At 40.0% G+C, this 22,540-nt stretch overlaps 1 protein-coding gene across 2 annotated transcripts in view; it reads right to left on the minus strand.

Moving 5' to 3' along the window:
- FNDC3B (fibronectin type III domain containing 3B) overlaps positions 1 to 22,540 on the minus strand; it is a 194,991-nt gene that overhangs the window by 97,043 nt on the left and 75,408 nt on the right. For both annotated transcript variants that reach the window (XM_062005877.1, XM_062005876.1), the window contains exon 4: positions 3,721 to 3,797. In XM_062005877.1, the coding sequence (XP_061861861.1) occupies positions 3,721 to 3,797 (77 nt within the window). The remainder of the gene's footprint in view (positions 1 to 3,720; positions 3,798 to 22,540) is intronic.

Genomic DNA, 22,540 nt, shown 5'->3' on the forward strand with positions numbered 1-22,540 from the left:
TATTATAGCAGAGTTCTGTGTGGGTTTTTCCACGTTTTAGGGACCTTAATTGCCAAGTGAGGTAGGTAGATGATCTTTCAGGAGAATGTGGATAAAGATTACTCATACATAATAAAATTACCTCCCCCATCAGTTGGCACACTTTGAGAGTGCAATTTTAAATGTTATTTGGTTTACATTGAAAATACCACTGCAGCAATGAAAACTCAGTCTAACTAGAGATAATTTATGTATTCAAAGTACATCATTACACCACATTCTCTCATTTTTCTCCATTGAAATTTAATAGTACCCTCTCAGGAAAAAGTAAGTCATGTTAATTTTGTAGAGGTAAACTGTAGCTATGTTTTGGGAGTCTCAGTTAAAGGAATCGCTCTCATTCTGTAACATACATTTACTGAATGAGTCTAATATGGTAACATGCAATTAATTTTACTTGCTTTAAAAAAAATAATTCTTATTTCACTTAAATTTAGCGTGCTGGAGTCATCAAGGACATTTGGAGCCCAGCCAGTGAATGGACCACAACCAATACACTTTGGGACTTTCATAAGCTAATTTGAACCTTCATTCATAAATCCATCTGCACCAGAAAAGAGTACAAAATGAGCTCATCCAAGAGGAACTTGGATGTCAACATTTTATTTATTCACTTAATTTCTTAACGATGCCAATCCAAGTTCATGCCAGCCCTGGCAAGTCTGCATCACTATCTTGGCCATCTATCACATGCAAACACTAGTACTAAATTTGTACCTTGAACCTGGAACACAGACAGATGAACATCTATAATGCTGGCAAGAATGTTGGGACATTTTAAATCTAGAATGATACAGATCTTCAGGGCCAATGCTCATGACCTTGAAAGGATCATCACTTCATGGCTTGCTCCATATGGATCAGGATCAGACTGCTCCAACGTCTTCACAGTTAACAGATGAATCTTTCTTCCAGTACCTAGGCACCTCCTCCTGCTTCTTCTCCACTGACCTTGGTGTCTGTGGATATGTTTTCACATTCTGACTCCCTGTTGCTGCTGCAGTTTAGCAGCTGCACAGCAGCTTCTTCTCCTCAAATATGTTATTCACAGAGGTATTACCTCAATCACTAATAGGCCAGGCCTTGGTCAGCTGTGGCTCCATCTTAGAACTGACTGGCATTAGCCCTGTCAGCTACACGGGAAGCTCTTTGTTTAAAGAAGTCACCCCTGTAGCCCCCTGTTACCAAACGTGTCCCAGACAAAACCACTACGAGAGCTCTAGGGAGGATCATCCTGTTAAAGGATGATTTGATTGGAGGCTACAAAACACACAGAGAAGTTCTGTGAGCATTAACTTTTATGCTTAAAAGCTTATGTCAGCCAAATACGGCTTTGGAGAACATCTCTCTTAGAGGATCCACCCAAGACCAAAATCCTGATTCCCAAGGATGTGATGGATTTTCTGCACTTTAAATGTCATGTAAAGACTTTTCTTTTCCTAGAAGTTACACTTCATTGTTTTTCAAATGCTATGTGTCCAATGCAAGAATACTGAACCCAAAGACCATAGTTTAAGTTCCATAATTCAGACTGTGACCCCAACATAACCTCCTGATAAAAGGAGTATTACCAGTCTTACTAGCACTATGCATACTTGATGCTCCAACCAGTAAATTAGTTCTTTAGCCTTAAAATATCTGTGGCAGAGATCACATATTAACAACCTTGTAAATAAAATCAAAAGTGGAATTTCATGCCAAATTTTTATGTCCCACTACCGATGAGTAATTCCTCAAACTCCGGTGGAATTGCTCCAGATTTATTTCAGAGAGGAGTCCTCAGCCAAGAGCCCTGAGCAAGCAAGTTCACAATTGTGCTTTTTGATATTTCTGTTTTCTTAGTTTTCATTAGAACACCCCAAATCTTCCTTCTTTCCTCCCAAACATACACTGTGAAAAGCAGAAACAGCCACCCATGAGGCTGTCCCCAAATTTAACAACTTAGCATCCAAATCATATTCTTTAATCTTCAGATTATGCTGACACCAGGGAGCTAGAGTGCTCTGGAAGCAAGAAGGCAGCATCGGGCCACAGATACTGATGGCAAGAAGCCTTCAGTGGACATACCAGCCAGTCTCACAGGACTTGTGCAAAAGCTCTGTCTGCACCTCAGAACTGGAAAGGGCATTAACAGCTTGTGCCCAGCTCCTGAGAAGTCATAAGAAGCTCCTTCAACAGTCAAAGCCAAAACTGTTGACGTTGCATACATTTAATACACATTACTACACCACCTTCCACAAACAACTTTTACAGTAGCAATATTGTCCACTGAGAGACAGCAAGAAACTTTTTCCTCTCTTTTATATTTAACTAAACCTTAGCCAACAAGCAATTGCAGAGACATGAACTCTCATCTGATAGTTCATATCTGAGGTGCAGAGGTTTGTCTACTAAAAAAGAAACGTAAAGTTAACTGGATGTGCAGGGGCTGAGAGGTATAAACATTTTAATAATAATAAGGTGTTAAAGGTATTTCACAAGAAGACTAAATCTTTACAACTGCCTCTGCATGATTTATGAATCAGCTGTTTACGTTAGGGGAGCCCAGGAGGAGTATTGAACAGCACTGAAAATGATGTCTCAAAGCGTACCCCAGCCACCCACCTTGGGATACTTGAGGAGCAGGAGGAAGTTGGACCACCCTGACATCTTGCGTGCTCTCTCTCCTAGGCTGGCTCACAATGTCCCCTGTACTTGAAGCATGTTCTCACTCTGTTCAGAAGTTAAAATACCACAGAGCGATTGCTGTATTTTGTGGCATTTAAGTATGACGCCATCCACAAGTTTTCAGGATTATACATGCTCACATGTTTCCTGGGGAGGGGAAAGAACTCCAGGATACCATCTATTTTCTGCTTAAAAAGCCACCAAAATATATGTCTCAAAAGTTCTTATGCTATTCATTAAGGATATTGAAATACGTTGTGTATTTTTAATTCATCTTTCAACACAGTTCAGGTCTCAAAGTGGTGAAATTATTGGATTTATTGCATTGTTCACAGCTATTCTGCCTTACATTGGCTTTTCTTTTTTCTTTTTCTTTTTTTCTTCCTTACTTCAGAGTCTAAGCTTTGCATAAGATGGAAGGAACACAAATCATCTGGCAATCCAAAGTGGCTATTTACATAGCAGAGCAGTAACTGTTCAAGAGTTCCAAAGCCTAACAGCTTTGTGAAAAGTTTTTTCCATAAATAGTTAATTAAATCACATTTATTTCTTGAAAACAAACCAAAGCTCCTAGTTCTTGATACGCTGCAGGATTTATGCTGGGAAGACACTGAGTATCAACAACATATGTTATAGCCACAGTGGCTCCTTTTCTCATATTCACCATTCTCGCACCCCTTCTGACTGCCACATTAGAACTTAAGGCATCACCTAGCAACATGGACTTCTCTCCCTCTCACTAAGGGAGAGAAATTGCACATATAGACTCAATCTATATGCACAGCTTTTACTAGTGTTAAAAAACTCACCTGGTATACACACCAGTGTGTGAGGTGCACATGCACATGCCCTTGTACAAACGTGTGTGTTTACCTTCAGTAGAGAGGAGGAGTGTGAAAAGGTGTACTGACATTTTTGTTAATATTTTTAAATTAAACTTCAACCAAGTACACTACTCCTTATGGATCAATGCTATTGCTTCTATGTACATTTTACTTCTTCAAAGAAGCATACCTGTGAGATATAACCAGGAGGCACATGAATAGGGGGAATAGATCCATTGGGTGACATCATGGGAACCTCTGCCGGTCCTAATACAGAGAGAGAAATAAGATATTAGTTTTTTCAGTTAAAAAAAAGCAAAATTGGTCAGAAAAGGCTAAGAATAGCTTCTTTTTGAAGACTGCAATAACAAAATGAGCGGTTCTACTAATTTCTGGTATATGGAAAATGCCTTGTGCCATCGTTCTGAGAATAAGATCATTGTCCAATGACTTTACCATATATTCCGTTGAAGTAATATTTTCATCATAAAATAGCTAAAACATAGACTTTATATTACCCACTGATCAACTTATGCAGCATTAAGCAGTAACACAATATGTCCTTTAGCAGCCCACAATTCCTATATTGAAATCTGGTTAACTTATTCTTCTCAAAGGCATGGGAGCAGAGAACAAAGCAGAAACTGTGCAGGCTGGAATTAGGCAGCTCCCAAGGAAAGCGTCCAATTGTAGCAAAAAAAAAAAAAAAATCACATATGTGAAAAACTATCTATCTATTTAAGAATGCACAAAGACCAAATTCATTATCTCAGCTATTCAGACTAACCTTGGAATGTGGTTATACAAGCAAGAAGCTTAGGGTTTCCACTCTGAAATCCAGCCCCGAACATTCAAGTTCCATTTTGAGACACCGAGTACAAGCATAACAAAGCAAGTGCCATAACCATTTGACTTTTGCCAACACAGCTTCACTAACTAACTAAAAGAAAACATCTAGATAAAATGGAAATAGGTCACTCAGTTCCCATTGATTCCACCATTAAAATTGAGAACACCTCAGAAAGCAGTCAATAAAATGGAACATTGGACAGATGTTTGCAATAAGAGTTTGCTGATCTGAAGAAGAAAAATTCATTTCATTACTTCCTTATTATATATTAAAATGCTCACACTGACCTATTAGTTACACCATTTGCCATGGGCTAAGAAAATAGTCATGGTCAAACTCTTGAGAAGGGCTCGGAGAGAACTGTGCTCCTCATTATTGAAAACTGAATTTTAGCTTTGACTAACAATATAAAGAGATAACTTCATAAACCTTCTCTGATGGAGATGGCATCTAACATCTCCAAACCACATCACGCTCTAGGTAAGGAGGCTAAACACCAAAACATAAGAAAGACTTCAGGTACATATGGGATGCAACGGCCTTTAGGAGTGACTGCTCTAAAAGTCCAGACGAATCTAATTAAATCCTCAACAAAGTGAGCCACAGTCTGTTGTCTGGTATCAGCAAAAACAGTCCACATTAAATTATCAAAACGTCATTCCCTATCCATCTACATTTTTCTTCTCCTCAGGCTGCTTAGTGTACAATCAGCAGGATTTCCCAGTCTCTGAAAGTCCAAGTTACACACAGGAATCTGAGTTATTTACACCTCCCATGATCCCATTTTCTCTATCTAGTTATTTTGAGACCAATCAGTTTTTACTAGTCCCACCTAGATTTGAAATATGCCAATTTATCATCAAGTGTATTAAGCACATAAAAACTCCAAAGTTAAAATTAAGATAAGTTATTTTAGACATGAGGTCTGTCACTGTTCATACTTCCCTGTACTTTACTATGCAGGGAACCTTACCTACACTAGAACTCCAATAAGAACAAAAAAGTCATTATTACTACTTCTTATTTAGCTCATAGGGTCTCCATCCTCCTCAGTCCTTATTCTATAGCCCTTTCAACAGTATTTTCTCTCTCTTGACAGTCAATAATTGTACCATGAATGGACCAAAAAAAATCAGCATGAGCAGTAAGCGATCAGAGCAAGGGAGAGTGGCCATCTGAATGGCCCTATTTAAACACATCAGACACTTCAAGTGACAACTGGTTGAGAAGGAACTTCATAGAATTTTTTTTTAATAAGTGTGTTTTCCCTATAAAAAATAATCTGTGCAAATGTGTTTTCAGTAATATGGATTTTTCTCTCTCTCTGAATCTACTTTGGTCTAGATACACTAGCAAGTTGTACTCCAGGCTACTTTGGACAGCGTATCTATACATAATGCCCAACACCAATAAACACACAATGACACTTTTCTGAGGGCTTCAATCCACACTGGATTACCAAACTCAGTTTTTGAGGACAGGACACAGTCTGACATTAGGTAAAATGGATATTTACCATTGTTACATGACTCACCTTTGCAGTGATTTCTCAGATTTGAGAAATTGCAAGCAAAAAGTTGTTATAATATTAAACGGTGAACTCAGAATTTAAGTGGCCAATAATTTAAATGTTAGACATAAACCCTGCCTCAAGAACAAAGCCTGAATGTTTAATCTGCCTCAATCCCTCACCAAAATGCTATCTACTTACAGTTGTATTAGCCCTAGTCAGTCTCTCTCAAAAATAGGTACTCTGACTTGGAAATATATTTAAAAATGGAACAGTTATGGCTTTTCTATACAGACCAGATAGTCTCTACACACAAATGAAAAACACTTCACTCAGCATGCCTCATAGCTGTCTTCTAAACCTTGTGCCAATTGCTCATATGGAGTAGCGATCTACTTGCAGGAAGAAATCAAACTCCCACACCAATGCTGTTGACTGTAACACTTCCATTCCAATAAAAAAAAAAAAAGGAGTAGAAAAAAAAATATTGTGTTTTATCATTGAAATGTGCACCATGCAAGATGATTCCTAACCTTGTATATGACCCACAAACTGTTAAAGTCATTTGGATAACAGGTTTAAGAGAATGACAGCCTAGTGATTTGCAGTTAGATTTTGTTTCCAGCACTTTGATTTCAACACTAGCCAAATGACTTTAGCATACATTATTTCATCTCTCTCCATCAAAAGTACCAAAACAACTTCAAATGTGTCTCGGTTTAGGCCCATACAGGAACAAAGGACCACTATCAGGCACTTGTTCACTCCTCCCCCTCCCAATAAGAAGGGGAAAAGTGGAAAGTGCCTTGGGAAACCCTAAGGACAGGGAGGACTCACTCGCTGCTTATGGGCCCAGGCAAAAGAGACAAGAGTACTCAACTTGGGGAAGATAAACATTAGTTTAATCCACCACCAACCAAAAAACATAAACCCCCAAATTATAACAAACAGAAAACAGAGTGGCACAATGATAAAGAACACAACCAGTCCTTTCAAACCACCTTCTCCCCACCTCTTCCCTCTTCCTGGGTTCAGAGCTCTGACCTCTGTGTTATTATCTCCTCCCCACATGAATGGCACAGAAGGGCAGGGAATGGGGGTTTCAGTCCTTTCCTGATGGCTTCTGCCACTTGTCTCAGCTCAGGACAGACTTACTCCTCCATTTTGCTGCTCCGCTGTGGGGTCCCTCACATGCCAGACAGCCCTGCACAGGCCACTGCGACATGTGTTTATTCTGAGGGCTGCAGCTCCTCTCTGCCTCCTTTTAACATGTATGCTGTCCACTGAAATAAGCTCACTTTAATACTTTTCAAATCTGTTAAAACACTGAGGCTGTCTCCTGAATCCACAATGAAACCGAGCCACAAAACGTCTGGCCACCTCTGCTGACAAAGAAAGAGGTCAAATTCCAACCTGAGCTCTGACACTGTAACTACAGAACACCTCCATCAGCTTCGGAAAGGCTGCCCCAAAATGCTGGGCTGGCTCCATCCAAAATACAGGTGTGAAGTAAACTGAAGTGAAAAGAAAAAGAGGAGCCAACAGGCTGAAGGTACAAACATCCCTCAGCCAGGCAGGTAACAGTGCACATTTGTCCCTAACTACAAGAGCACAAAGGTTTTGTATTTCTAACATGTTAATAATTAAGGGATAGTCCAAGAAGCAACTCAATCTCAGATTGTGGTAGAGATAATAAACAGCTTGACATCTCAGTAAGAGCCTGTCCTCCTCTTCCATGCCACATGATCTCTCTCTTGTTCTGTTCTCTCACTCCTCTGATGGCATGGAAGCTCATTATTTAAACCACTTCGGATGACCAAAAAGGTTTTGCAAGTCTATTGCCTTTTACAAAAACACCTGTACACACAGTCTAACAAAAGTGACATTTATTTTATCCCTTTTTGTATAACAGTTTACAGTGTGAAAGTGCAGATCAAAGCAAGCCTCTCTCTCCCATCTCTGTCTCCCATTTGCCCTCCCAAGAAGATGCTTCTGTCACAGGCGGACTGACAGTTCTTTTGGGAATCTTAGGAATCATGTCATGATGTACTTGAGAAACTTCTGTCCCGAGGTTTTCAAGGCTAATTATATCCTTGGTTGCAGCCCATAATGCTTTCAAGATTCTTGTATAAAACCAGTTAGGAATAAGTATGCTTTTTTCTTGTTCCCAAGTGACCTTTTATAGATGCAGCAAAGTCCATTTTAGTTTAATTCAGATTTTTTCCCTAAAATTATAGAAGTCAAAATCTGGCATTTCAGTTCCCCCAGCTATAGCAATGCACCCTGAAGTTCAGGAATTTCTCAAGCCCGTTTCTAACAAACACATATCAACTCACTGTTCTGCATCACAATACCTATATTAGCAGGGAAACTGTGAAATTTAGTGATTTGGGTACTTATACTTAGAAATTTAAAAACCTTGTACATCGTAGTAGCTAGTGCAGTAGTTTCTTGTTAAGTAGAAAATTAAATCCAGCCAGGTGAATGCACTATGAAGTTTAACAGTAAGAAGTAATCCATGAAAAAAATATTACTCCTGCCTCTGATTCACAACAAAACTAGTATCCCTTATTCCATTAGATAGGGTGCTTCTCTGGAAGTAATCTATGGAGCAAGAGGTGTGACTGAACAAAAAGGAAAGATAATTAAGGGGCAAATGGGCCTGCTTTGCTAAAACAAATGACCCAGGACTTGCTGACCTTGGCCAGGACCCAGGGTTTGCATTTTCACATGGATGAGCAGCTGTTCCGGAACAATTTCCTCAATAAGCACAAATAGGCCCCCTGTCACTGTCAGGCGTGTGTTTTCTCCCTCCACTCGGTTATTCTCAAATCAGCTTACAGACCAAACAAGGTGATGACAAGGAAGGCAAAAAAAAAACTTGGATCCTTCCATTCATCATCTTTCCTTTGCAGCAAAGGTGTGGTAAATGTTTTTCCCAGCCTTTCGGCCATAGCCTAAAACTGCTTGTGAGATGGTTTTATTAAAATCTTTAAAATAGGACCATTCACATATAAATATCACAATTCTGAGGTGCAATCTCTCCTAGACAAGAGCTAATTCAGATGCTACCTTAACTTTGCTCACATATAGTAGAAGGTAGAGGGACAGTCAACTCCCAGGTGTCCACTTCAGATATGAGGGACTCAGGGTCTTAAAATTAGCTGATCAAGATTCAAATGCTTTGTCCTTAGATGAGTATAAATTTGTAGGTTAAAGCAACTCGACACTAGGGCAGCTTTTACAGCATTACATGCTTGAGGGGACAAAATGACAGGTTTAAAAATACCTTTGGAGAGTTCTGAAACGTCAGAAAAAAATCCCACCTATGCTGCACTGATCTGTTCATCTGCTTGAGGGCTCTACAGAGCTGTGACGGTAAAAGGCTCTTCAGAGGGACTCTCTGGATCGATAGGCTGAGGCTATCGATAGGTATGAGGTTTAACAAGGCCAAGTGCCAGGTCCTGCATTTGGGTCACAACAACCCCATGATCCCTATGGGGATGAGCAGCTGGAGAGCTGCCCCGAGGAAAAGGACCTGGAAGTGTTGGTCAACTGCCAGTTGAATATGAACCAGCAGTATGCCCAGGTGGCCAAGACCACCAACGGCATCCTGGCCTGCATCAGAAATAGTGTGGCCAGCAGGACCAGGGCAGTCATTATCCCCCTGAACTCGGTGCTGGTGACGCTGCACCTTGAGTGCTGTGATCGGTTCTGGGCCCCTCACTACAAGAAGGACATTGAGGAGCCAGAGCATGTCCAGAGACAGGCAATGAAGCTGGTGAAGGGTCTGGAGCACAAGTCTGATGAGGAGCAGCTGAAGAATCTGGAGTGGTTTAGCTGGGAGAAAAGGAGGCTGAGGGGAGACATGAGCACTCTCTACAACAAACTACCTGAAAGCAAGTTGTAGTGAGGTGGGGGTCAGTCTCTTTTCCTAAGTTACAAGCAACAAGACAAGCAAAAAAGGCCTAAAGGTGTGCCAGGGGAGGTTTAGATTGAATATTAGGGAAAAGTTTTTCACTGAAAGGTTGTCAGGCATTGGAATACGCTGCCCAGGAAAGTGGTTGAATCACCATCCCTGGAGATGTTCACAAAACATGTCAACAAAAGCACCTACTACTTGGCCATGCCCATGGGACCAGCTCATGTCTGATGAGCGCCACATACAGAGAGCTTTATACTCATTATCCATACATATTCATCTTTTTTTTTAAGACCACCTCATATGCACAGAAGGATGTGAATGAAAGGATGCCTGCCACACACTCATTCATATTGTCTGGCGTGTTTCCTTTCTGTTCAGATCACATGTAGTATGTTTCTTGTTAAGTACAAATGTAGTATGAAATAATCTCTTCACCTTAAGCGTAATATAGAAACATTACCAACCCTTCACGTTTAATAGAAATGGCTCCATGGATCTCAAACGATCTCAGATCCCACATCAAATGACTACTTACATGCAAATAAAACATCCCTACCACCCAAAAAAATCAGCCTGAAGTCTCCTGCAGCTGCTTAACCACTGAACAGTTACCTCAATCCATACATGCAAACACACTGTTTGAAAGTGGAGATTAAGCTTCAGTGACAACTTTATGCTTTTTCAATATCCTTTCTAAATCCTGCGACTACACTGTGAGAGGTAAGAAATTACAAGTCCTTTATCCACACCCCCAGATTATTAGTAAACTAATTGTTTACTGTAAATATAACTTAAAATAAAATGTAAAAATAATAAAGGTTAAAAAAAATAGTGTCTCAGTTTCAGTGCATTGTCATTGCTAAGAATAAACTGCAAGTCATGTTCACTTGACTGAAATGTTCAGTACTTGGACTTTACAGCCACAGGCCCTACAATAATATCCAATCTAGAGTCTGGGTTTGACTGATGTTTTCAACATGTGCAGACAAACTCATTCAACCAAACATCAAATAAAAACATTCAGAAATCTGTGCCAAATGCATCAAGCAGACAGCTCCTGAAACATTCTTCTGGCTTATTTACATGACAGCACCTTTGCTGTTTACACTAGAGACTCCTGAAAACAGTTGATTTTACCTGTGTTTGCTATTGACCTGCAGCACACCACAGGAGGCTCAAGTACATTTAACTTGGATTTAAAAGACAGCACTCTACCCTTTAACATAAGAACCAAGAGACTGCTGCTCAGCAATATGCTGTTTTGCAATGTGTCTCCCAGATGTTGCATTCTGGTTTGAGGCATATTCTAGAAATACTACAGTAATCCATAAAAACAGGAAATTAACTAAAATATATCAGTTATACTGAACATGGCCTGTCCAAAGCTATCACAAAACAAGCTGCTACACAGCAGTAGCGTTGCATCTAACCCCAAAGAGGAAGTTAGGTTTAATGCTCGTTCTTATCCCCCACTGAACTATGAATTACTAAGTTTTCAAACACCAAATGTTTGATGATTGAAACGTTAGATGCACTGCATTTTGAGACACTCAGCCTGAGAGTGAAAAGGATTATCCACTCCTCACCTGCAAGACCTCACCTGCTATCCTGCACCTTGGGTTTAGGGTTCATCACATTTGACTAATTAAATAAGTCAAGGGGAGTTCGAATGAGCTGTTTCAATAGCCTGGCACACTGTCCCCTTGTGCATCAATAGCTTCTCCTGCCGTGCGGCTCAAAGGGGATGGTAAGCACCTGAGGACAAGGACCTGCTCCCACCTTGTAGGGCCCATCTATGCCAGCAACTGAGCACAAGTAACTGCAATCTGCAGCAGTGATGATTCAGCTGAGATGTTGCAAGAAACTTCGACAATATCAAGCTCACTGAATCCTTCAGAAAAGTTTAGACATACATATTTGTTCAGCCACAGAGAATGGAGACAGACAAGATAGATTCTTCTGGTTTCTTGCTGCAGATCTACATCCCAGGTGGGTTCTGTTTCCTTTTTAAACTAGGCACATATTATTTTAGAGATTCAATTTACAGGCAGTCAATTTCATGTTTTTTGAGTGGAACATTTTGTTGTTGTTGTTTTCAATAGAAATGGAGTATTTTCTTGCCCTAATCTGAACAAACAAGTTGGATTCGTTTACTAAAATAAACCTTTTCTGATGGTTGGCTCATCAGCCACTACTGCAAAAACACTTGCAAAGAGTATGTTGCAATACTTCCAAGCATTGAAAATAAGCATACTCCCATGGCAATTCACCAGATGGGCTACAGATTGTAAATCATAGATGTCTAGACTAAAACGCAAGAGACAAACATCTGTCTAAAATCAGTTGACTTGAATGGCAAATACTGTTAAATAAATTAGGACTACTTTGGAGAGAAAGAGAACCACCAACTACATTGAAAACATCTGAAATAAATCCATTAGCACACAAGCCACAACAGAATAACCTGAAACTGGAGAGACATTAATTTTGTGATGAATATTAGCCCAAGATGACACCCTGACATCTGAAGCAGGAGCACGAAAGCATTTCTATGAAAGCATTTCACCACATTACCCCACACAAGGACTCACGAATCCATCCCCAGAACATCTGGCTGGAATGGAGTTATTATTCTCCCCGCTTCACAAGTGAAACTATGGGACGAAGAAATGAAATGTCTGATGCAGGGTCACACAGGAAGCTTGTGGGAACGTAACTGGACATAAACCCAGAACAGAATCTAGGTCATAAGCAATAATTAAGCCTGAATAAATCTTCAGACTGTTAAAGAATGATAGACTATCACACAGAAAAAGACTCTATTTAAAAAAAAAAAAAGTCTTCTTCATATCTACTAGCTTTTTTCCCCCTTTGCATAATCCTTTGTTTTACAAAGAAATATGCCAGAAAGTCCATGGATGAACGGAAAGAATGGCACTCCCAAGGGAGCTGAGACAGAAGAGATGTTGCACAGACAACTGCAAGCTGTCCATTGCAGGAGGCCCCAGAAGAGACAAGGAGACCATAAAATTGAATGTAGAAATGGGAGAAACTCATCAAATAACTACTGCCAACCCATGAAAACCATGGGATATCTGTCAGCATCAGGCTTCATTCTAGAATCAAAAAACTTTACATACCAACCTTTTATACTGCTAAAGCTTTGAACAGCAATAGAAGGATTACCATCCTCCAGCTGAGCTTCCTACCAGACCTATGTAACCATCACATCAACTTTGGTCCGTACCTCAGTTTTAGGGGAAACAGATGTTACGAAATGAGAATTACTTCATTTTTGCACCAGTTATTAACAGCTTTATCAATTACTTACCCTGTGACACTATTCGCCTGATATCACTAGAGTTTATTTGTAGAAATACAAACAACCAGAGCTTCCATCTTTCAGATGTTCTACTACAGACATCACTTTGCCTTTGCAATTTTGAGACAGCTGTTTAACGCATTCTAGTGATAGAAATGCTTTTTGAGGAGCACATGTGCACATCTTAGCTTTCTGGCACATTTACAAAAAGGTATTCACTTGCAAAGTTGTGTTCTCTGCAACAGGTTTATACAAATGCTAAACAATCAGCTTTGAGCACAAATTCCATCAAAGGTAGCAATAATTATACAGCATTAGTTTTTGCAGTAGCAAAAGAAAATACTCCAATTATTCATAACATAATTATTGTATTCCCATGGCAACACCAAAAGGACTGTACAATTAGCAACAGACCCAAAACCTAGCCAACAATAAAGTTACACAGTACATTCTCTTCCACCTGCCCCAAATGAGGCAGCAATTAGGTGATGGCTATTCTTTTCCTGTCCACCCACAGCGAGAAACATCATGCAGCCAGTAAAAACTACAGCAAACTTTCAATCCTACCACCCACCTAGCACTAACACCAGTCAGAGCCACCAGTCATCATCATCAGAGGGCTGACAAGTTTTGTTCATGACATGTTTGGATCCTGGACTTCACTGAATCATCTGAAGTTCTCTATTTGAATGTGCTCATCAGAAAAATAGCAATTAACATCCACCTGCCACAAACAAGCACTCCATCATGTGGGGGTGGGGAGGGAAGGAGAGTCATGAACACCACTGGTACCTCTTGTATACACCAGGCTATTTTGTAAGGCTGTGGTAAACTGCCACCTCTCTGCTGGGTTCTTTCCAGCAACCTTTTATGAAAGCCCCCACCTGACCCTCTTCACTTTGCCCTATCACCCTTTCATTTCTCCTTAAGAAACCCATTTTCCAAGCTTTCCTCCTAGCTCCCTTTTATAGATCCTCAGTTCTTGATGTTGCTCTTCTCTGAACCTCTTGCAGTCACACCAAACTAAAACTAAGATGCTTGAATCCCACCATAGCCACGTGAAACCCAGCGAGGCACAAAAAGCTGCTTACATAGTCTTTGGTTCCTCCTCACCTCTTCTACTCCAGTAGACTCTTCTGTAGGTCTCAATTACATGGTGGCTGCACAGCAAAGGCTTTTCCAAAGCCTTTTTTCATTTATAAACACTAAAGGTAAGGAGGAAGGCTGTGACTCACCAGGTTGTTCAAAGGACCCCATCACCCTCCCCTCATTTTTACTTCATTCCTTATATTTCTAAGCTGAGCCACTGCAAGGGGCACATTAGTTGAGTTGTGTTTTAAAATAGCCCTCTTGGGTAATGACAGAATTACATCCTTCAAAATATAAACCATCCATTCTTATTTTCCCGTGTCCCTGGATAAATAATCCCATCATCACACTATGTGACAGAGCAGGGAGAATTACTCTTCTCTTTCTGTATGAATTAACTGCTGATGAGGAACAAGTATTGCATATGTAACTAAATTGTTCTAATTATTAAAACAACGCTTCTAATTTAGAAAGAATGGATCTAGTATAGTTTATCGATAGCACAACTGAAATATTCTGATTTTTCAAATGCAAGAAGTGGAGGTTCTTGGTGGCTACAGCAACTGTGAAATAAATTTACTACTCAAAACATTCATCATACAGTTTGGTAGAGATTAAAGAAACACCATCCTCCAGGGACTAAGCATTTTAACTAACCATCATTCTTCAGGTATTTATTGCTGAGGAGTTTTTAGGGGAACAACATACAGCTGGATATAACAGAGATTATTAATAAGGTTTGAAATATATAAGCAAAAAAGTTATCCTTTCAGGGGTTCCCAGATCTTCAGCGTGTCTGTCTCAGCAAAGAAAAGCCCTGTTTTGGAGAAGAGCAGTCTAGCGAGGCTCCCTCTGTTCAGGAGGCTTACATGGGTGCAGTTGCCTTGGAATAATCCCATTGCTGAGGCCCTTCCCAGGCTATGGAGGTTTCCAGAGGGATTACTCTGGCACAACAGAGCCCACCATGACAACTCCAATTGCAGGGTCTGGAATTCACAGAAGGCGAGTGGGGTGCAGGGAGAAGGAATTCAGTCACTTTGCCATGATTTCAGGAAGGTTCTTAATTTCCTCTTAACAACCTTAAGTTGAAAAATTACCATCAGGACCCACTCCCCATCCTTTCGGCTACTCCAAACCAAGCTGCTTCTGAGGTCAACTGCATCTTTGTTATTTCTAAACCATTTTCATGACACCATAGGTTGGACAGCACTGCTGCCAATGGCAGCAATGGTGAAGGGACAGGTATAACTGGAGTCAGTGCTGCTGCACATGCAACAGCATTTGCCTAATGGTAAGCAAAGTCAAATCAGTGGGTCATATGAATTTGTGCATTAGCCCTCTTAGCACACAATGTGGAAAAAAAAAAACCCAGAAAAACAAAATCAATTTGTCCTGGTGACTCAGAATCTCCACTGCTTGAATAAAGCCCTGCTTCTGTAGCACTGCATCACTCTGCCTTCAGACCTGTTCTCATGGGTCTCAGACTCGTGACTCAACCATTTTCTCCTATATTTCCTCATGCAGTTACCCATCAAGAAGTTACTGAAATCTGCTTGCATCACAGAGTCTGGCTAAAAAGCAGATAATCTAGAGAAAGTAATATCACTGGAGAACATCACAAAAATGCATGATGGGATTTTTCCTTGGAAATCTACAGAAATTACAACTCAATCTTTCTGGTTAAAGACTGTGTTGTTTATCACTAGCCCTTCTAATGCTAAGATTGCAATGATCTTCAGCAACTATTTTGGAATTATCAGAAAACAAGCATCATGGAGAAACACATCTCATGGACTAGGCTACTTTATTGGCTAGGAGTGTTTAACAGGTTAACTTCATGATGTTAAACTCAGAGCAGTTTTACTCAACTTTAACTCTTTTCTAAGACTGCAGCTTTCATTTCAAACCTAGAAATGGCTTTCTGTCCCAGAAAAAATGACATATTCAGACAAAAAAAATACTTTGTGGCACAGACATCTGTCTCAGACAACTTTCTGGTCTTTATTTGCAGCATCTCTCAGGATCTAATGCAGTGATTTTTTTTCAAAAGCAAAGAAGTCAAGTTTTGACCATGAGCTCCTCATCTCCTTTCCTGCCTGCTGAACAAAAAGGCAGTCACTTAAGTTTCTGTTCTGGACTCTGTATCACACTCACGTCCAAATTTTATGTCCAGGTTACCCCAGCCTTGGAAGGCACGTTAGACTTCAATTTACAAGCAGCAACACCATCTGCCATTATTTTTAGCCTGAGAAAATGAATTTATGACATTAAATATTTCCTATTAAACCCCAGACATGAGTTAGCAGAACAGCCCAACACAACAGAATACAGTCACCTCATTTATTTGCCAGGAGAAAGTGTAGCATTGAAAAGCATATCTCACACAAATCAGCACTGGAGAACCACTAAACCCCATTGTACATTATCTAGTAAACTATAACATCCCTTTTATAGGAGAGCACAAAGAAAAGAAACAATCAGATACTGACACATCAACAACAAGAGAAAGAATCAAGAAAAAAATCTAGTGATACTCAGCTCCAGCCATTAAAACACTCTCCTTCAACACTTAAAATTCAGTAAGTCATATAAGAAAACAACACAGAATTCTCTGGAAAATGTGGTTTATCACTTTGCAATTTGCCCTGCATCTGAGTTACATTAAGTCAATATAGTTTTCATTATGGAAATTACCTTTTCTAAAAACTTTGCTGTGTCAGCATAACAGAAATATTGTTCCACACCATGTGCTTTAAGGATTTACCTCCTTTCTCTCTTCTCTCTTTTCTATGTCTGTGCACAGATACACATGTGGTTATATACACTAACACTGGCATACATGAGAGAAAATAACTCTGAAAAATTAAGAACAGTGAAATTTTAACCCACAAATTTGTGGCCCTAAAAGATATTAATCTCTTCTGTGTGATAATGTTCTAGCCACACCTAAGTGAATCCCTTACAATGGTCCAAGTATAAAAACGTTTACAGTGATTTGGATGTACAGCAAAATTTTCAATTTCTAGCTTTTATCCAAAACAAAGGATATCATTATGCCAAAGCAGTAAGCAGCTACTTTCAAGCAAGTTGAAAGTTTTCCAAGAATGTTTTTCCTATAGAAAACAGAAGTCTGTCACAACCAAAATGCTACATGGGAAAACTCTTGATGACACCGACACTCACTATCTGTAAGTGACCAACTCAAGTGACACTCCAGCTCTCTCCCACAGGCTACCAGGAAAAGACCTAATTACTCTGCTTTAAAATTGAGCTTCTGGTGATCAAGACAGACATGACAAAAGATAGGAAATAATCTGGTAGAAAGTGCTACTGCAATTTAACTTTTCCCACTTATAAGATAAATGAAAGTTTCTTAACATCATGCACTTATGGATATTTTATACCCTAACACACTATACTGAGTTGATTAACCAAGGCCATCTACAGGTATTTCATCCATCTGTGCACCACATCAGGCTATCTGATGTAAGATCACCATCTTACAGTACAGTAGCTATGCAAACCTCAGAGTGAATCAACTTCACGTAAAATTTCTAATATACTGTGAAGAGCTTATAAACACTGAGATGTGGTTAATTTGCTTTAATTTGCTCATTATAAATGACTGCCTATAGCTTATGTCAACACTGCCTCGAGAATGAGTTGTCACTATAGAAACAGTGACAGCAGTGAAGTCCTTCCTCCCTCTCCTGCACACAAAAGGCCAGGAACAAACACTTTCTTGTTATTTCTTAGATAGCGTGTGCACACTGTGAAGTCCTGAGCGGAACTCAGCAAGTTCAAGAATGGTTTTAAAATGCTTCTCTTGCTTTTCACATCAGCTTTTCCTTCCATGTGAAAAGCTCTCTACACTTTGGAATTGCAAAATTGCTTATGAAGCATTCTGAACACAAAAATAGACGAGTAGTGCACTTAAAGGAATTATAATCCATGTTTATTTAAGTTAGACATAAATATAGTCAGGGAATGTGAGAATGTTTCTTGGGGGAGGGAAGGGAAAGAAGGTGAAATTTTACTGCAAAGAGCATCAAAGTTACTGTACTACAAACTACAGCTTTCAGACTGATTCACCGAAGTCCTGTCAAGTTAGGCACATTACACAACTGAATATCAGATGCATAGTTAAGCTTGTATAAAACCCTCTAACATCAGATGAGCTTGCACTGGTAATGGAACAGTTAATGCAAATGCTGCTGTAGAATCAGGCATTACTATGGTAATTTTCCAACACAGAAGTACGTTTGAAAACTACAACTGAAGGCTTAGAAGCTCAAAAGAATTATTTTACAGGCACTATTTGTCTCTTAGAATAAAAGAGTAAAGATGAAATTGCTAGTGATAACAAATATTTTTTCAAAATAAACCAAACAGCATGTTGAAAATGTACATTCACGGGGCTTTTTTCCCCCCCCAAGAAGCAGATACAACAGCATTTTATTGTGGGGAAAAAAAAAGTTTCAATCTAAAAATATAGCAACAAATGGTAAAAATCCTGTCCTTGAACTTCCTTCCCTTTCTGAACCCCTGCATTAAGGCAACGCTCTCATATGGTCACTAAAGGTTTTTTGACATTGCAGAAGGCTGAAAGGAATATTTCTCTCTCTTTCTTGCATTCAGAAAGCCTGAGCACAAGAGGAGCTATTCAATCCATGATGGAGTGCCTCACAGAGACTGCAATATGTTCCCAGTTGGCAAGCAGAGATCTGTTTGGACAGTGAGCCCAGCCATCCCCTCCGCAAACATCAGCATTCCTGCGACTCCACGGCAAGGAGCACTGCAGGCCCTTGTCGAGGGCTCTCGCAGCCCATCAGGTTGGGGCTCCAGAACAAACACCTCTTTGTGTTGTGCTTACAATTCAATAGGCTTTGCAAAAAAAAAAAAAAATTAAAAAAGCAAGCTGTCTCCCTCCACTCAGCATTAGGTCTGGATCCCCAAAAATATTCAAAAGCTGAAAAACTGGGGGAGGAAATACCATGGAATTATATTTAAGTGTATCTTTAGTAGCTTAAACTTTTGGACAATGTTACAAATCTCCCTTTGGATACTTATCTGGTTCTTAATGCTATGACTTTTTGAAAGTTTCCAAAGCAACAAACAGAAATCACCCAGTGACAAAGACTGGAAAGCACTAGCATAACTGAAACTTAGCAGTGGATGTTAACGACTAAATAATCCCTCTCGGCCACAGTAACAGCAAGCTGCAGGTTTTATATAGTCCATGGTGGGAGCCTTCTCTTGACCTGGCAAACGTACATGAAGCTTCTGTCTCTTCTGATCACAGGGAGCTGAGAAGTCTCTCTAATACAAGAATGACCAACAGCACCACGCCTCCAGCAATCAATGGAAGTAATTAGCTTTCTCTGTCCAATCATCTTAAATATTGCTATTTTGCACTTGTGGAATTCATTAACACAACTCTAACAGAAAGACCTTCAACTTCTATATACTTAATCCAACATCCTACCTCAAACAGTCTCATATTCTGGCATATTCAGTGAGGGAAAGACAACCAAAACTACAAAAGTACAACAGCAATATTTTAACACTCCAAGGTTATGCTACAAAGTCAAACAGTATAGTCCATGCCTTACTTCACTCCCATCTCCTGTCCCTGCTCTGATGCTCCTCCTCAGTGTTTTTAGTAGCTGGGCTGGAGGTGAGTATTTTGTTTTCTCGTTTGTCTGTTGGGAATTGAGGAAGGAAGTACAGAGATTAAGCCAGAAAAGTCTTTCTACTGTGACTTACTCCAGTTTAAGAATAATCACGAGGCTTGACACAACTATGTTTGGTCCTATGGCCAATGTCAAAACCATGAGATTAATCTATCATAATTACTCTTTTAAATATCCATGTTCCCAAATATCCAGGTTTCCTCCTCCATTCTACCTTGGCAGCATTGAATGAGACCTCTGCTTCTGCTTCCACGTCACTAGACCACCTCTGGCTTCAACCACAACAATGAAGTCCACCTGTCTTCCACAGTCTTCAGCTGGGGTACATTCAGCACACACAGTCTTTGGAGAACTGAGCTGTCAGAAGTACAAACACTTCAAGCTCAGAAATGTTTAATGTTTCCCTCAATGTCATCTTGCTGGGGTTGAGTGAGATACACCTTCTCTGCAAGGGAAAAGGGATCAAAAGGACTTGAAGGGGGAATGGAAGTAGGGTTCCACAAGGAAGGAAGGTGAAGAAGACTGGGGAGGGGAAAGCAAAGACCCATCAGAAGCAGAAAGGACTCCAAGGCACACGCACACAGTTTGGGGCACCTTCCTTGACACACTCATTCAATCAAGACAGCTAATTTCTTTCTTGAAGCTTCGAAATGCATCACATTGAGTAAGGAGAAGGAGGAAAAGGTTATGTGGGATCCCTGAAATGTGGGATTTTTAAATGTGCTTCCCAGTTTCCAAATTTGCTCAGTGGCAGTGCTGTGTCTCTCAGGTACAGCGCTCCACTCTCAGCAGAGCTTTATAACCGTTAGGAGAGCTGGTATGTATGGAAAAAGTCTATATTTACACTGCAATAATACACCACTCACCATAAGCCTAAAAATGAAGCCCAACCGAAGGGCTCTGTCTAAATGAGGGGGATGGGGGTCTCTTTAAAGTGAAATAAAATTATACCACAGAAACTCTGGGACATTATTCAAACCGTCCACATGAATAAAACATCCCACTTTTGCCAAGTTTTGTTCAAGCTGACTTCAGCTTTCTGCTTAAACAAATCTCAGGCAATACTGACATCATTTGTAGCAGAGGCAGCATTTGATTTAAGCTTGAAACCTAAGGGTGTTGGGTAGATTACCGGGTAAAGAGCTAATTTTTCATCTGAAGAATCTCAAATGACCTGACTTCAAAGGCTGGATTTGAACTTACTAAGCCAACAGAAAACAAACATCTTTAATCTCCATACTGACATTAAACTTAAACAGAAATTACCTCTGGGAAAAGCCCTTTATCATCAGACTACTACACAGAAATAGGAGAAGGGGCAGTAGGAGTGAGAAATCCAAATTATTCGACAGGAGCAGCCTGCCTCACAGGCAAGGTTACCTGGGGCCTCTCTTCTTCCTATCTTTTTCCATCCTATTTTACTCACCTCTTCTTCAAATTATGCTAGGCATTGAGCCTAGATTAACACATCTGTATACTAAGAACTTACTCTAGGGCAAGTGCTGGCATTTCAATACATATGCAAACACCTAAATTATGTGTCTTCCACATGTAGGTGCTACTGCACTTTAGAACTAAGAAGCTCTGCGCACGAAAGAAGTCTGGCAGCATCAAGTGATCATTTTTAGTCCTGAAAAGGTCAAGTAAGACCTGAAGCCTTATTTCTAGTAAGGGATTCAATATCCCGTCTTCCTTGTCTTTGAAAATACACCATGAGACTAGAAACCACATGCCTGGCTAAAAAGAGTGTGCTAATATCAGTTATCTTCTTCTTTCTCTCCAAATCAATAGCTCATGAAAGCCACCCTGAAACCCAAAATATATAATGCTCTACAAAAGAAGAGAGAGGAGAGGAATCCACATCTTTTACCCTGGGAATACTGCCACCAAAAGATGTGTGGTCCAGGCACACATAGGTGAGCATCTGCCACTGAAATGGAGCAAGCTCGGGGTTTAAAGGCAGGAGCTGATGAACAATGAACAATAGGAAAACAACATCCAAAGCAGGAAAGAGGCCATAAATTGTTTGAAATTACGAGATGAAATATATTTGGGGGAATTCCAAATCAGAGCCTAAGACTGCATATACCTTCTAGTGTCTGAATAAAGGATGTAAGTAATCTTCAGAAAGCTGTTGCAAACTCCACAACTCAAACTCATAAAAACATACCCACAAGTAATAACACGCCATGACATTTCTTCTCTAAACAACATCATTGCTTTTCTTTTGAAAAGGAATATCAAGTTTCCTGCTGAATAAATTGAGGGAGCCTCATTATTTTTATCATGCTAAGTGAGCCTGTCAATCTACTTACATAAATAGATACAATTAGTGAGATCCAGCAAGATGCTTAACACGTGTAATTCTCAGACTTTAGAAATCTGAGTGGCTCACAAGGGCGTAACGCAGTATCTCAGAAGGAGGCAGTTACACATACTGTATGTAGCTTAAGAGTCACAGATACACGGCACTAAACTGGGAAGGCCAAGTGATCCCTTTGCACACTCATCCAGATTTGGTTTTACCTTTCCACTGTTGTCGAGCTGCATACAAGTCACACTTTACATACGTTGAAGCGCAAAACTAGGTCACTCCCAAAGAGTAGAGCACAAGGCCACGT

This window comes from Colius striatus, chromosome 12 (genome assembly GCF_028858725.1).
Source record: "Colius striatus isolate bColStr4 chromosome 12, bColStr4.1.hap1, whole genome shotgun sequence".
Classification (NCBI taxonomy): domain Eukaryota; kingdom Metazoa; phylum Chordata; class Aves; order Coliiformes; family Coliidae; genus Colius; species Colius striatus.